The sequence below is a fragment of the Chenopodium album genome, chromosome 10 (assembly GCF_948465745.1).
Source record: "Chenopodium album chromosome 10, dcCheAlbu1.1, whole genome shotgun sequence".
NCBI lineage: Eukaryota > Viridiplantae > Streptophyta > Magnoliopsida > Caryophyllales > Amaranthaceae > Chenopodium > Chenopodium album.
Genome location: NC_137843.1, coordinates 15678015 through 15693481, shown reverse-complemented (window position 1 = coordinate 15693481; position 15467 = coordinate 15678015). Strand labels below are relative to the sequence as shown.

The window sequence follows — 15467 nt, the reverse complement described above, 5'->3', positions numbered from 1 at the left end:
TATAAATTAGTCTGCCTATTGAAACTAGGCCTAAACATTAATTCTCATCTCTCGAATCTCGAATCAATATTGCCAAACTCATACAATTAAATCAGGCCTAATCTAATTGCATAGCATTAAATCAATCAATAGGAAATTAATTAAGCATTAACAATCATCAATCATAATTTACCCCTTCATATTATTTATTAGATCCCCATAAACCCTAGAAAGTAAACTACTCAGACATGATTAGAAATAAACTAAACAAAGCAATTAAACAAGTCATAAGGAATTGAAAGAATAAAAATACTGAAATTAATAAAACAGAAATCGTACCGAATCGACGGAATTACAAACGGAGTTTAAGAACAAGAGAAAGAGTAAAGGTTTTGAGAGAGAAAATCTAAGTAGAGAGAGAAAAGTAGTAAGTGTGTGTAAAAGAAGTCCTAAACTTACCTAAATCAATTACATCCAAATACTAAGCAAGGAAATTCTACGCCAAACGAAACTAATCGGAGCTTAAACAAACCCCCTAAAACTCGCGCCCGGTCGGGCGCCATACCGCCCGGCCGGGCCCGCCTTTTTGTTGCTAAAATCACCTCTCGCGCCCGGTCGGGCGCGTGCTCCGGGCGAGATGTTCTTCTCTTCTTTGCTCGCCCCGCCCGGCCGGGCGCGCCTTCAGGCGAGGCCTTATGGCCCCGGGCGGAGCTCTTAAGCACCAATAATGGACTTTGATTGGGCCTTTACTCCTAAGCCCAATCGGATTTCCTCCTTGGGTCTTTGAACTCGGTCCAAACGCCTCGGGATTCCCAACACCGAGCCCTTAATCACCGATTCGCTTCTTCTAACCGGCCTTGGGCTTCAATCAATGGCCGTGCACCTCCAATGCTCGTAGTCGCTACTCGAAAATTCGGGAAAATGCTCCAAAACGCAATTTCCTACAAAACTCAACCAAAACTACGAAAACACTAGAAAACACCAATTAGTAATAAAAGTGACTCGAAAGAGCCAAAAACACTACTAATTATGACCAAGGGACGGGGGTAAATCACTATATAAAATGGACATATCAGATATACACGGTCATATAATTCTAACCAATGTATAATTAATGTAATTTGTTCAACAATGTTTGTTTAGATGATAAGAATCCTTATTTATGTTGATACTTTTACTAGATCATGCAAATCTTTTTAATTAAACAGTGCGTTTTCGATGCGGCTGGCCGCACCATGCGACAGGGTGCCAAATCAGCAAATGACAAAGTAATCCCACCAACCTAGTAACCCCTCCAACTAAGAAACCCCTGACCGGACTTAGTAACCGCTGATCGGACCAAGTAACCCTTCAAGTAACCCATCTAGTAACCCCTTAAGTAACCCCTCCGACTTAGTAACCCCTGACCGGACCAAGTAACCCCTCCGACTTAGTAACCCCTTAAGTAACCCCTCCATTAACCCCTCAAGTAACCCCTCCATTAACCCCTCAAGTAACCTCACTTAAATAACCTCCTAAGTAACCCCCCAAGTAACCCCACTTAAGTAACCTATCTAGTAACCCCTTAAGTAACCCCCGACCTACCCATCTAGTAACCCCTTAAGTAACTCCCGACCTAGTAACCCTTGACCCACCACCACCCCCAAAACGCCACTAGTCCCATCCCCAATACGCCATGCCACCACCACCACCATACACCAAACCCATAAACAAACATAGATCCAACCGAACCCACAACCAAATCGTTAAAAAGAAATTAAATCGAACAAATACCTTTAAAATTAACAATGGCTTCGAATTTTACTTCAAATGTGGCTAAAAAGGCCAAATTCGACCATGAAAACTCTAGATCTAGATGGTCGAATTTGGCCTTAAAAACCTTTAAGTTGTTTTCGACGACGGAGTACGAGGAGCTCACGGAGTACGTCGCGTTCTTCCTTTGTAATTGCGTTCTTCCTTTGTAATTGCAGGTGGTTTGTTTTGCAAGTATGCTGCCCTTTTTTGGAGAAAGGAGGAGAGAGAAAGAGGAGATAGCTTGGTGAAGGGGGTGATATGGGTGGCTAATTGGAGAGGAAGAAATTAAAAGAGGAGAGAGAAAGAGGAGATAGAGAAGAAAGAGAAGAAAGAGAAGAAGAATTAAAAAAAAAAAATAACAATTATATTGTGGCTGGTCGTACGGTGCGGCCAGCCACATATAAAACTTTGTGTTAATTAAATTACACTAGAACAAACTTTATAAATTTGCCAAAATTAAATAGTAAAAGCATCAATTGAAACAAACTTAAACCGAATTCAAAAGTACCTTATCGAAACTTAATTCAGCCGACATTGTAATTTCGTAACAAGTCCAAAGGAAAAACTCCTTGTCCATATCAAATCCAAATTGAAAATTTCAATCCGACCCCAAATAGGCCAAAAGTCCAAAACTAATTTACCTCCTATTCTAACTTCTTCTTCCAACTTCCAACCTTTTTTAGTACTCGTACTCTTTTCTCCATTATTTAAAAAAAAATAAAAATAAAAATAATCAACATAAAAGACAAAAACAAACAAATCAGTCATCAAAGTGCTGTAAAATCTGATGAGATCTCTGATTGAAATTTCTCTCTCACATCAAATAATCAATCAATAATTATAAATTTCTGGCATAATTAACTTTGAAACTCCCTCCTTCCTCAACTCTTTCATCATCAATTCATCATCTCTCTCCTCCCTAAATTCAGCACGTCTTCTTCACGACCCCTTCATTTTTTTTTACAAAGTCCGATTTTTTGAATTTAATCCCATTAAAATTGTATTAAACTCAAATTAATTTGTCTCTTGGTAATGCTTAATCTCCAATTTATCATCTCAATCATCTTCCTTTTGTTCAATTTCATTATCACGACTATTCAAAGGACAATTTAGGTTTCACAAATTACCCTTTAAAATGGCGGCAAAATTCGGATCATTGAGGCAGAGTTTCATGGAGAGAAGTAAAGAGAGATTGCTCTCTCGAAAAGGGTATAATGAATTCGGGTTTTCGACTTCGGATGCAGAAACTGACCTAAACGATTCTGGGTGTTTCCGATCAATTTGTAATCGGGCCAAAGTCGGGTTTTATCGGTGTATTTGTGATGGGTTTTCGGGTTTTGTTAATGGGTTCAAAGATTTCTGGGTTAATTTATATGAAATGGGAAGATCAGACCCTCGAAAAGTCTTCTTCTCGGCGAAAATGGGGTTGTGTTTGGTTTTGGTTTCTTTGCTCATTTTTTTGACGGGACCTCTAAAAGATGTTAGTCAATATGCAATTTGGGCGATTTTAACCGTTGTCGTTTGTTTCGAATATAGTGTAGGTATGTTGGCGTTTATTTATGTAATTCAGCTGTATTTTGTTCTGTTTGATAAGTATGATTTTAACTGTGTTTCAAATGTAGTGTAAGTTTTACGTTTTGTTTAATACTTCGTATATGGGCGATTTTAACTGAGCTAGTCTGTTTCGAATATAGTGTAGGTATGTTGTTTAGTTATGTAATTCAGTTGTATGTTGTTCTGTTTGATTAGGATGATTTTAACTGTGTTTTAAATGTAGAGTAAGTATGCCGTTGTTTTTACGTTTTGTTAGTGGTATGTTGTTTTGTTTAATACTTTGTATGTGGGCGATTTCAACTGTGCTAGTCTGTTTCGAATATAGTATAGGCATGTCGGCTTTTGTTTACTTTCGGCTTTCACTGGTATGTTGTTTTGTTAAATTTGAGTGATTTTAACTGTGCTAGTCTGTTTTGATTATAGTGCAGGTATGTCGTATTTCAGTGGTATGCTGTTCTGTTTAATGTGAGCGATTTTAATTGTGTGAGTCTGCTTAGTGTAGGTATGCAGTAATTTGTTTATTTTTGTGGCATGTTGTTCTGTATGATTTGGCGATTTTAACTGTGCTAGTCTGTTTCTAATGTAATGTAGACATCAATCAATCAATCAATCAATCAAAGCCTTAATCCCAAAAGTGGGGTCGGCTAACATGAACCAAATTTGATTATTCCGTGTAGTCATCAACATAAATCTTTCTCCTCCATCCCTTACGATCCCAAACTTCATCCTCACGTAAATCCATGCACTTCATATCCTTCCTCACTCCTTCCAACCAAGTCATCTTTGGTCTCCCTCTTCCTCGTTTAATCCCTCCATGGTCCCACTCTTCCACTCTTCGCACCGGTGCACCCTCGGGTCTCCGTCTTACATGTCCAAACCAACGCAGACGATTTTCCCTTAATTTATCTACAATGCCCGCCACACCTACTTTCTTGCGAATAACCTCATTTCTGATTCTATCTCTTAAAGTGTTTCCACACATCCACCTTAACATGCGCATTTCCGTAACCTCCATCTTTTTAATATGCTCTTTCTTAGAAGCCCAACATTCTGTACCATAGAGCAACACTGGTCTTATGGCAGTCCTGTAGAATTTTCCCTTCAACTTTAAGGGAATGCTGCGGTCGCATAGCACTCCCGTGGCCGCTCTCCATTTAAGCCACCCTGACTTAATCCTGTGGGTCACGTCTTGATCAATGTCACCATTCTTCTGGATGATCGACCCTAGGTACTTAAAACATTCACTCATGGTCAAATCCTTTCCATCCAAACTCACCACTTCATTGCTTGTCCCCCTCTGAGTGCCAAAACGACATACCAAATATTCAGTCTTACTCCGACTTAGCTTAAACCCTCTAGATTCCAACCTTTGCCTCCATTGCTCCAACTTGACATTAACCCCATCCTTAGTCTCATCCACCAAAACGATATCATCTGCGAACAGCATACACCATGGAACCTCATCTTGAATTGGTCTAGTTAATTCGTCTAGAACCGTTGCAAAAAGAAAAGGGCTTAATGCAGACCCTTGATGCAATCCGATTGTAATAGGGAAATCTTTTGTCAACCCTCCGCATGTCCTCACATTTGTTGACACATCCCGATACATATCCTTAACTAGGTCTACATACCTTCGTGGGATACCTTTCTTCAACATTGCCCACCAAAGTATCTCTCTTGGCACCTTGTCATATGCCTTCTCTAAATCAATAAAGACCATATGAAGATCTTTCTTCTTTACCCTATAAAACTCCATCATTTGTCTTATCAAATGGATTGCCTCCATAGTAGATCTCCCAGGCATAAAACCAAATTGGTTATCTGAAATGCTTGTGCATGCCCTCAACCTTTGTTCAATCACCCTTTCCCACAACTTCATAGTATGGCTCATAAGCTTAATTCCTCGATAGTTAGAACAATCTTGAGCGTCTCCTTTGTTTTTATAAACCGGGACCAAGGTGCTCTTCCTCCAATCTTGTGGGATCCTTGTAGCCGTCCATATCTTGTTGAAAAGGTTTGTTAACCAATCAATACCAATCTTACCCAAACACCTCCACACCTCTATCGGTACCCCATCAGGGCCAACCGCCTTCTTAGGTTTCATCTTCCTCAGTGCAATCTCCACCTCTACTCTCCTAATCCTTCGCACATACTCCATGTTGATTTCTTCATCACTCATAGAGGTATCTCCTATCACAACTCCATTACTTCCATTAAATAATTCATCGAAGTACCCCTTCCACCTGTCCTTGATGCCCTCCTCTTGCACTAGGACCATTTGGTTCTTATCTTTGACACACTTCACCATGCCAATATCCTTCCTTGCCTCTTGTCTTCTCTTTGCCATCTTATAAATGATCCTTTCTCCCTCCTTGGAATCAAGCTTTTCATAAACCTCCTGATATGCCTTTTCTTTTGCTTGGCGAACAGCTGCCTTTGCCTTACTCTTAGCCTCCTTATACGCTGCAAAGGTTTCATCACTCCTACATTTTCCTAAGGCTTGATAGCATTCCCTTTTTTGCTTAATTACTGCTTTCACCTCTTCATTCCACCACGAAGTATCTCTCTGTACCGAAGTTCTTCCCCTTACTTCCCCTAAGACCTCTTTGGCCACTCTTAGGAAACAGTTCTTCATTCGTAACCAGGTCATGTCCGGATCCACCTCTCCATCCCAATCCGCTTCTTCAATTACCTTTTCTGTAAAAACCTTAGCTTTTGCATCCCTTAGGGTCCACCATCTTATCCTTGGTTCTTCTTGTCTAACTTTTTTCTTCGCCTTCTCTTTCAGACGAATAGTCATTACCAATAGCCGTATCAGTGGCATGTTGTTCTGTTTGATTGGGGCTATTTAATTGTGCTAGTTTGTTTTGAATGTAGTGTAGCTGTGTGCATTTGTGGTTGATGTTTTGATTTTAGTGTTGTACTGCGCTGTTTAATTTGGTGATTTTTACTGTAACTGTGCTAGTCTATTTTGAATGTTAATGCTTATCAAAAGTTAGTTTTAAAATTTAATGCAATGTTACTGGTGAATTCGGAAATAGAATGCAAATCTATGCAATACTAACCATCTTGGTTTGTAGTTTTGTACATACTATCGCAAAAAATGCTTATTGTGGAATGGAGAGACTAGAGAGTATTGGTTTTTCAGTCGAAATTAGTATTATTTTTTGGCCCATTTCAATTCTCAGGCTGTATATAGGTAAAACTGAACAAAAACAACGAAAGTGATGGAATGAACTGTTATATTTCTTTTTCAACAAAGAGATCTTAGCCTGTACTTTCTTTGTATATTTTTGTGAAATGAGCTCAGGTTTATTATTGATCAAATTTATGGACCTATGATTGTTGTTTGCGATGATTTTAGATTTCTAGTTTAGGGTTTAAGTTTCTTTGATGTGTGAAGCAGGGTTCTTTACATGTTTTTTTTTTTTTTTTTTTTTTTTTTTTTTTTTTTTTTTTTTTTGCTGTACTCATCTTTCACTCTATATGACAGTTTGTTTATTCTTCTGTAGGAGCATCTCTCAGTAAAGGTTGTAACCGTGCTATTGGAACTCTGTCTGCTGGTGCAATTGCTTTAGGGATAGCAGAAGTAGCCATTCATGTTGGAGAATTCAAAGAAGCATTCATTATAGCTACTCTATTTGTTGGAGGTCAGCATTTTAGTTTAACTTCATATTATTGTAAATTTAATTAGAGCTTACGAAAGATGAAATTCTGTTTACTTCTTATTGCTATTATCTGTGTCCGTCCACTCGTGATTGTAATATGACTAATTTAATGCCTGTCTTTTTCATGATTAATATCATACTAACCTGGCTGTTATGATCTTTTGATGTTCAGGATTTTGTGTGACTTATGTTAAATTATACCCCAAGTTGAAACCTTACGAGTATGGGTTCAGGGTATTTCTATTGACTTTTTGTTTAGTACTGGTGACTGGAAATAAAACATCAAACTTTCTCCGGACAGCATATTTTCGGTTATTACTTATTGCAATTGGGGCTGGCATGGCTTCTCTCGTCAACATCTGTATTTATCCTATCTGGGCGGGTGAGGATCTTCACAAGCTGGTTGTTAAAAATTTCAAAGGTGTTGCTACTTCATTGGAAGGTTTGACCACAATTCACTACCTTTCCTTTTTTTTTGGGTCCCGGGGGGGCGGGGCAGGTGGAGTAAAAACAAGTGCCTGATTAGTTCCTGTGATTTGACCTGCTCCTGAAACAAGATCATACTCTTTTGTAGGCTGTGTTGACGGGTACTTGCGCTGTGTTGCATATGATAAAATCCCTTCAAAAATTCTTACATACCAAGTTTATGATGATCCTATGTATGGTGGTTACAGAGCAGCTCTCCAGTCTACAAGCCAAGAGGAATCTTTGGTATTTTGATTTTTAGTGCTTTCACTATTTACTTTTTTATTTTTATTTTTATTTTTATTTTATAATTTGTCAGAATGGTTTGCTTTAACCACAAAAATACATTCTGTTTCAGCTAGGTTTTGCGACATGGGAGCCTCCACATGGCCCTTACAAGTCATTTAATTATCCATGGGAAAACTATGTTAAAGTCAGTGGTGCTCTGAGACATTGTGCTTTCATGGTCATGGCAATGCATGGATGCATTCTTTCAGAAATACAGGTGTGTGTGTCACTGCTTCTCCTTTTAACTGTTCTTTCTATAACCAAGCTAGGTGCTTTACTGCTTTTAGTTGCTTATGCTGTCAGCTGCGTTTTGTAATTCTCTTTTATAAGTATATAATGATTATGAAGCTTCACAAAACCTTGTTGCTTTTGGTAGGGTGCTAAATATTTAATACTTGTGGTATTAGATCATTTAATGACAGTCCTATTAATTTCATCAGTTATAAACTGATTTGTGCTATCAAATAGTCTTATGTCTTCATGTAGGATGCTCAACTACCAAGTTTTGTTAAACCGGTTTTTCCCTCTCCTAAGGGAGCTGACAGTAGATTGCAAGGTAAAGAGACTAAGAGAGAATATAGAAACAAAGTGGAACATGCAATTGTTTTGGGATAAGTCTGACATGTATACATATGAAGCATATTAGAAAGAACCTACAAAGAACCATCGATAAGCAACTAAGTATATTAAGCATCGAATGCCCTCACAATACCATGCAATGATTTATCTACAAAATCAAGAAACATTTTGAGAGATTAGGACCTCTGGAGCATAAGAAGAAAACAATTTATGTGAACATTGCTAGATTAATCATAGTAGTTACTAAGTAGTAATTACAGCGACTGATAAAGCTTATGTACATGTCATTCATAAATTTTATAACCTTGGGTATGTCGGAATCTTTCCGCACATCATCATTGCGAACGAGAACCGTGCTGCCCACTCTTTTAAAAATTTTGCACTAGCTACTCTAATGCAAAATATTAACCCTTTTTTTTTAAAAAAAAAAATTTTTAATTACAGTTTGTTCTTAATGAACCCTAGAAGCCAGAAGCCCACCTATTTGGTGATAGAGGTTTACATTACCAATTAAGCCTGCACTTTGTGCCTATCATTGAATATACTCCCTATTTTATTTTATTTTCTTAAAATTGCAACAGCGCATTTACCAAATCACAACTTAATATCTATAATTATACTTCCTCCGTTACGTATTATGTGCAACATTTGCCATTTTGGGATGTTACAAGCAGGGTTCAAAAATGTGGCCGCACCATCACGTATCGGGCGAGTTGTATCGGTTTTCTGTTTTACCGAACCGAGATTTAGCGTTTTGATGCGGGTTTTTAAAATACACCGCATTTTCAGACCAAATCGGCCCGTACGACAATTTATTCATGAATCGCCCGAAAGATCACTTGAAATTTTCTTGAACTTCATGTCTTCATTGTAAACCAGAGAGTGAAGAAGGAAAGAGGGGGAGGAGAGAGAGAGGAGCAGGAAGAGGAAATGGGTGTTATTATTTGAGTGGGGCTGTCTAAAAGGTGGGGAGTAGGGAAATGGGTATAGGACAGGTGTCATTTTCAATACCACTTGTTTTGCCTTTTGACCTTTTGACTACTAACTTTAACCAAAATTGTCTTTACCCTTTTATGTGTTAAAGTTGTTACCCAATATTTACCTTAGTAAACAATTTATTTTAGAAGAATTGTACCAATAATACTATAATTATTATAAGGAAATTTTGTTTTTTACCACCTTACAAAAACACGAAAATCTGTTTTACCACCTCCCAAAAAAAAAGTATTACTTTACCACCTCATAAAAATCACGAATATAGGTTTTACCACCACTTAACAGTTTCCATCCAAAAATTCCGTTAAGTGTGGCCCACGGTAACACGTGTCAGCATTTTATTTGTTCAAAAAAAAAGAGAAATTTAAAAAAAAAAAAACCTAAAACTACTCCAGCCACCACCACAGCGCCACCCCGCGCCACCGCTGCCTTCCCCCCAACTCACCACGGCACTCCCCGAAACCACCACCCACGTCGCACCACCAGCCCCAACCCACCTAAACCCTCCCCCTCCCTTTCCCGCAACCGTAACACCCCCAAAAAACACCAAACCCAAAACCCTCCTTCCCTACTACGGTCACGATTTCGGCCATTAATGGCCGAAATCAGCTGGCTTTAAGGCTGAGTGGCCTTAACCGGCCGATTTCGGCCATTAATGGCCGGAATCGTGGCTGTTTTGGGGGGATTCGTGGTCATTGAGGGTTGTGAGTTGGTGGTTTTTGGGTCGATTGCGGTTGCGGGAGAGGGAAGGGGGCATTCAGGTGGGTTGGGAGAGGGAGGGGGAGGAGCCGCGCCGCCGGTGGTAGGTTCGGGGGGGGCAGTCGTGGGTTGGGTGGTGGCGTGGTGGTGGCGCTGTGGTGGTGGCTGGGTAGTTTTAGGGTTTTTTATTTTTTTTCTTTTTTTTTCTTTTTTTGGCCAATAATAACATGACACGTGGCTTTATGGGCCCACTTAACGGATTTGTAAACGGAATCAGTTAAGTGGTGGTAAAACCTATATTCGTGATTTTTATGAGGTGGTAAAGTAATACTTTTTTTTTGGGAGGTGGTAAAACAGATTTTCGTGTTTTTGTGAGGTGGTAAAAAACAAAATTTCCTTATTATAATAATAGAAGAAAATAATATAAAAATTTAATTTTTAAAATTTATGAGTAATAATATTAATAAATATATAAAATTATAAAGCTAATATTTAGTGACCACATCCGCGATAACCGCATCAATTCCGTTCCACGATACGTTACCGTTATTGCGATCGCGATCGAAACCGTTCCCGAAACCGCATTTTTGAACCATGGTTACAAGTTATGTGCAACAAAAAAAAGTTTCCTTATGTAGTAAAATTTATTGAGTAAATTTACTAAAAGACCCTTACTTCAATCCAATTAAAACATTAACTGCATGTTATTAAGTTATTAACCCAACTTAATTAACCCTCAATAATAACACTAAGACACATTCTCTCTCCTCCCTCACAACCATATCCACCACCCATACCACCATATTTTCTCTCTCTTCTCTCTTAAGCCACCCTCACCTACACTCTCTTTTCTCTAACAACCACCACTCAACCACCACCTTATTTTCTCTCTCAACTCTAACAAGCCACCCTCACCACCAATTTTCTCTCTCTTCTCTCACAACAACCACACCACCATAAGATCGGGTCGCCGCCACTTCCTCCTCCATTAAAGTCGTCGCTGCCACTTCCTCCTTGATTAAAATCGTCGCCGCCACTTTCCCTTCCATTAAAGCTTAAAGTTGAGGTTTTTATGGTCAAATTTGACCAAATAAACCCCAAATTAGCGATGAGGAGGTAATACTTTCCAAATTTAAGTTATTTTTCTTCATATTTTTAGGGTGGTTGGTGGTGATTTCGGGGAGAGGGGAGGGAGGTCGGTGGTTGTGGGTTTCCGAGGTTGCGGTTTTTGGGTTTGGTGGTTGTGGGTTTTAGGTTTGGTGGTTGTGGGTCTGGTCGGTTTTGGGTGGTTGTGGGTCCGGCAGGTTTTAGGTGGTTGTGTGGTTGGCTTTGGGCGGTTGTAGATCTAGTCGACTTTGGGCGGTTGTGGGTCTGGTCGATTTTGGGTGGTTGTGGGTCTGGTCGATTTTGGGTGGTTGCAGGTCTGATCGGTTTTGGGTGGTTGCAGATCTGGTGGTGGCTGCATTTCGGGGTTTATGGTGGCAGCAAGGTGGATGGAGGTGGGTTTTGGTGGTTTCTGGTGGTGGTGTTGGTGTCCTATTATGAGCTTAATTATTTGCTCTTTTTTTAATTAATCTCCCTTAAAAGTTTCTTCTTAGGAAATGTGCAACCCATTTTGTTGCACATAATATGAAACGGAAGAAGTATATTAGTAATTAGTAAAAGTTATAAAAACTTTATACTGTACACAATGTGACTACTCCTAACAACATATTATATAATAACATGTGCTTTTTATATATTAGTGAAAAAATCAAGTCAAAAGTCAGTACATGAATAGTGCAAAAGTCTAACTGTTAAAAAAAACTAGAGGGAGCAATAGCATTTGATGTCTTAGTCTATTAGAATATCCATAGCTCTATCGATGTCATAGAAGTTATCATAGGCCCTACAAGCTTATACATGCTCAACCTTCTCTAAAAAGTAATGATGGTCATGCCAGTGAATCACAGTGATGTAGGGTGAAAATTATATATATACAAAAATGTATTAAGCAACATGAGACTACTACGATCGAAAACCTTACTAAATACCAAATGTTGTTACCTGGTAGTTTCACAACCTATGATGAAGGAGTATCATTATAACCACTTATAGTACTATTCCACTATCAATGGTGCATTCTAAAACCCAGTGGTACAATTGTTAACTTTCAAAATATTTACGAATTTACGTGTTATCTAACAACAAATACATAACAATGCTGCATTACTTCCTCATGATGTCGCCTTATATTTTCTTAGTATTTATTAGAGTTTTGGATTACTAATATAGTAGCACTTTGCATAAAAATCATGTTTGAATGATAGCTTTTAATCACTTATTTGTAATTATCATATCGCTAGAAACATTTTGAGAAGTATTTCAAAACTAGATCCCTCCATCATATCATATACAGTAACTATACATGGATTATCATGTAATAATATTATACTTCTTCCGTTCCCTTAATATTGCAACAAGGGGGAAGATAGATGGAGAGAGAGATAGAAAGAAATAAAGATAGAGACTCATGTGATGAAGAGAAAGCATGTGCATATATGGTAATGTTGCAATATTTGTGAAACTTTTTTAAATGGTAATTGTTGCAATATTAGGGGAACGGAGGAAGTAGTTAACTTCATACTCCTTATCTATTTTAATATACTTCCTTTGTTTTTTTAATAATTGTAACATGTTTCTTTGACACACATTTTAGGGAAGAGATTAGAGAAGATAAATTGACAATTATGGTAATATAAGTTATAGTGTTAAATATAGGTAAGCCAACCCTTTCATCTTACCGGTGTTTAGGTTATTTTAAATAATTTATCCATTTACCTTAACTATTCTCTTCCTCAAAATCTGTGCAAAGGCGATGAGAACAAGTTGCATTTATTAAAAAATAGAGGAGGTGATATTTATACAAATTTAAGAGACCTTCTCTTTATTTTAGAGTTTGTGTGTTAATAAAATACTTGCAATTTGTAGACAGAATCCAGTAAAGCTTTTACAATAAATTTCACTAATTATTAATTTGTATACTAGATATATATGAAAACAAGACAAATTTAATTATGTAATTATCAAAGTTACATATATTAACTTATACGAGTATAATTTTTTGATTTGTAAATCATATTCCATCATATTCCTTATCATAGAGTTGTAGCCTGTAGGGTGTTCTGTCTAATTAAGCTATCACTTATGACCGTGATTGACAATGGAACAAACAGCACAATAAGTAAAGAGCAAGCCTCAATGTGTCGGCCAGAGTCTCAATTTTCATTCAGTCTCAATTTTCAAGTCTGAAGTTCATTATATGAATAACCACTTTCACATCCCTACCTTATGAAATGTTATGCCAACTATATCCCTTAAAATGTCTATTTACATAAATACCCCCATTTATGCATGCAAATCACATGTGTGACATTTGTTTCCCTTTTGTTGTTACCTGCGTAGCTATTTTTGGTTTTTTATTTTTTGGCCTTTTCTTCCCTACCATTTAAAAATTTAGAGAGAACTCTTATAAATAGTGTTTGGACAATCATACCTTTTAAAATTAAGGTTGTAATATGACACCAAATTGAAAGAGAATCTTGAATAAGGCTACTTATAGCCACCCTAGTGTTATCAAAATTACAATTTACTCTTGTCCATTAGCGGGTAGGGTTCAAGTTGGTTTTTGAGTTGGTTAGTTTTTGCCAAGTCTATAATATTACTCATTGTTTGCCCATAGCTTTTTATACCAGACTTTGACTAATCTGGTTTTGAGATGAGTGAAGCCCTGATGGGGAAAAGCTCTCCCGAAAAATGTGTGCCCGGACTCCTGGAGCAATAACTTTAGCTAGCCACGTATAAAAATTTTAAACATCAACCAAAGATTAGTCTCTAAATATAGCATCAAATATATGCTCAACCACTATCTAGTTTGCTCATTTATGTCATGCTAAACTACCTCACAAATCTCCCATATCTCACCTATGGCATCTTAGAAAGTCCTTGATTCTATTGAAAAATTTGAAATACTCCCAAAAAAGATTCATGAATGAGATTTTTTTTTTCCAAAAAGGGATTATTGCAAAACCCCTATTAATTATTAAAGGTTATGTGGATTCATTAGTTTGTCATGATTAGTTATGGTTATGGTTTGATTTATTTGTTCAAGGGCTCAAGGCTGAGGCCTTCTAGTCCGGCAAAGGTTTATGCGGTTCTTTTCCTATAGATATCTAGTGTAGGGACATGTGAATATCCTAATTTTGGGGGTTTTATGGTTACAATAAGAAAAAAAAAAATTTGAAGAAAATTATTTCTTTGCACTCTTGGGCTTAGCTTCTACTACCTTCTTTTTTATGTTGAGTAAATTATTTGACTGAATCTGTCTGTTAATATGCATAGGCACCAGCAGAAAAAAGACAGGTTTTCGTTAATGAACTTCGTAGGGTTGGTACTGCTGGGGCTAAACTATTACGTGACCTTGGGAGCAAAGTTGAGAAAATGGAGAAACTAAATGAAGATGATATACTGGCTGAAGTTCATGCAGCAGCAGAGCAGCTGCAAACAAAGATAGATGAAAAGTCCTATCTTCTGGTTAGTTTTGAGTCTTGGGAGGAAGGAAAACGGCCCAAGGAATTTGAAGATCCTGATCATGTTGCCCAAATGAAGGATTGTGGTGGCAGTCAGCTTGTGATAAATTCCCTCAGTGTGCTTAGCATGGAACCTGAGCATACGCAATCAAACATTGATATCACAAATTCAAAGATTTCTATGTTTGGTGGTGGATCTTCAATGCAAGGGATGTGCTCCACTGACAGCATGGCTGGCAGGACTCATTGGCCTTCACGTATTTCAATTCTTCCTGACTTCACCATCAATGAAAAGGAAGCACAAACTTATGAAAGTGCTAGTTCCTTGTCATTAGCAACTTTTGCTTCTCTTTTGGTAGAATTTGTTGCAAGGCTTGGATACTTGGTGGATGCATTTGAGGAGCTTAGTGAGAGTGCGCATTTCAAGGAACCAACTGAGTTTCCAGCTAATAACGAGAGCACTGGTTTGTGGAAGAAGTTGGTTATGTGCTTTCAGCTCAAAAATTGAGGTCTGGGTTTGATTGTGAAGTATTCGCTGCCAGTCAACTGAGTTTTTGATGCAGCTTGGCTAGTTGAAATCAACACTATCATTATTCAAGGACTCTGGGTCTCTGGTACTCGTCTGCTTGAGTTAATGGAGTTAACAGTGGTCAACTTACTAGTGATTTATTGAAGCAGCTGTTGAGATTTTGCTAATAACCAAAATGACAACAGAATGAATATTCATTTACATACTGATGACAAGCCATTTTTTGTAAGTATTTCAGTTTGGCCTTCATGTGAATTACAGATGCATATATAAATGGTAAGCAGTACAAAAATAAAGAAAAATCGCATTTTATAGTACAAGTGATATTTTATGCTTTACTTCGAGTTA

At 37.8% G+C, this 15467-nt stretch overlaps 1 protein-coding gene across 1 annotated transcript; it reads left to right on the top strand.

Annotated features, from left to right (window-relative positions):
- Positions 1–2716: 2716 nt before the first annotated feature.
- On the top strand, positions 2717–15467 carry LOC145563686 (aluminum-activated malate transporter 4-like). Its single transcript, XM_081624119.1, has 6 exons — positions 2717–3314; positions 6840–6977; positions 7168–7437; positions 7570–7706; positions 7819–7965; positions 14403–15467. Exons 1-6 carry the CDS (start codon positions 2909–2911, stop codon positions 15096–15098), a joined length of 1794 nt encoding a protein of 597 aa, XP_081480245.1. The 5' UTR covers positions 2717–2908; the 3' UTR covers positions 15099–15467.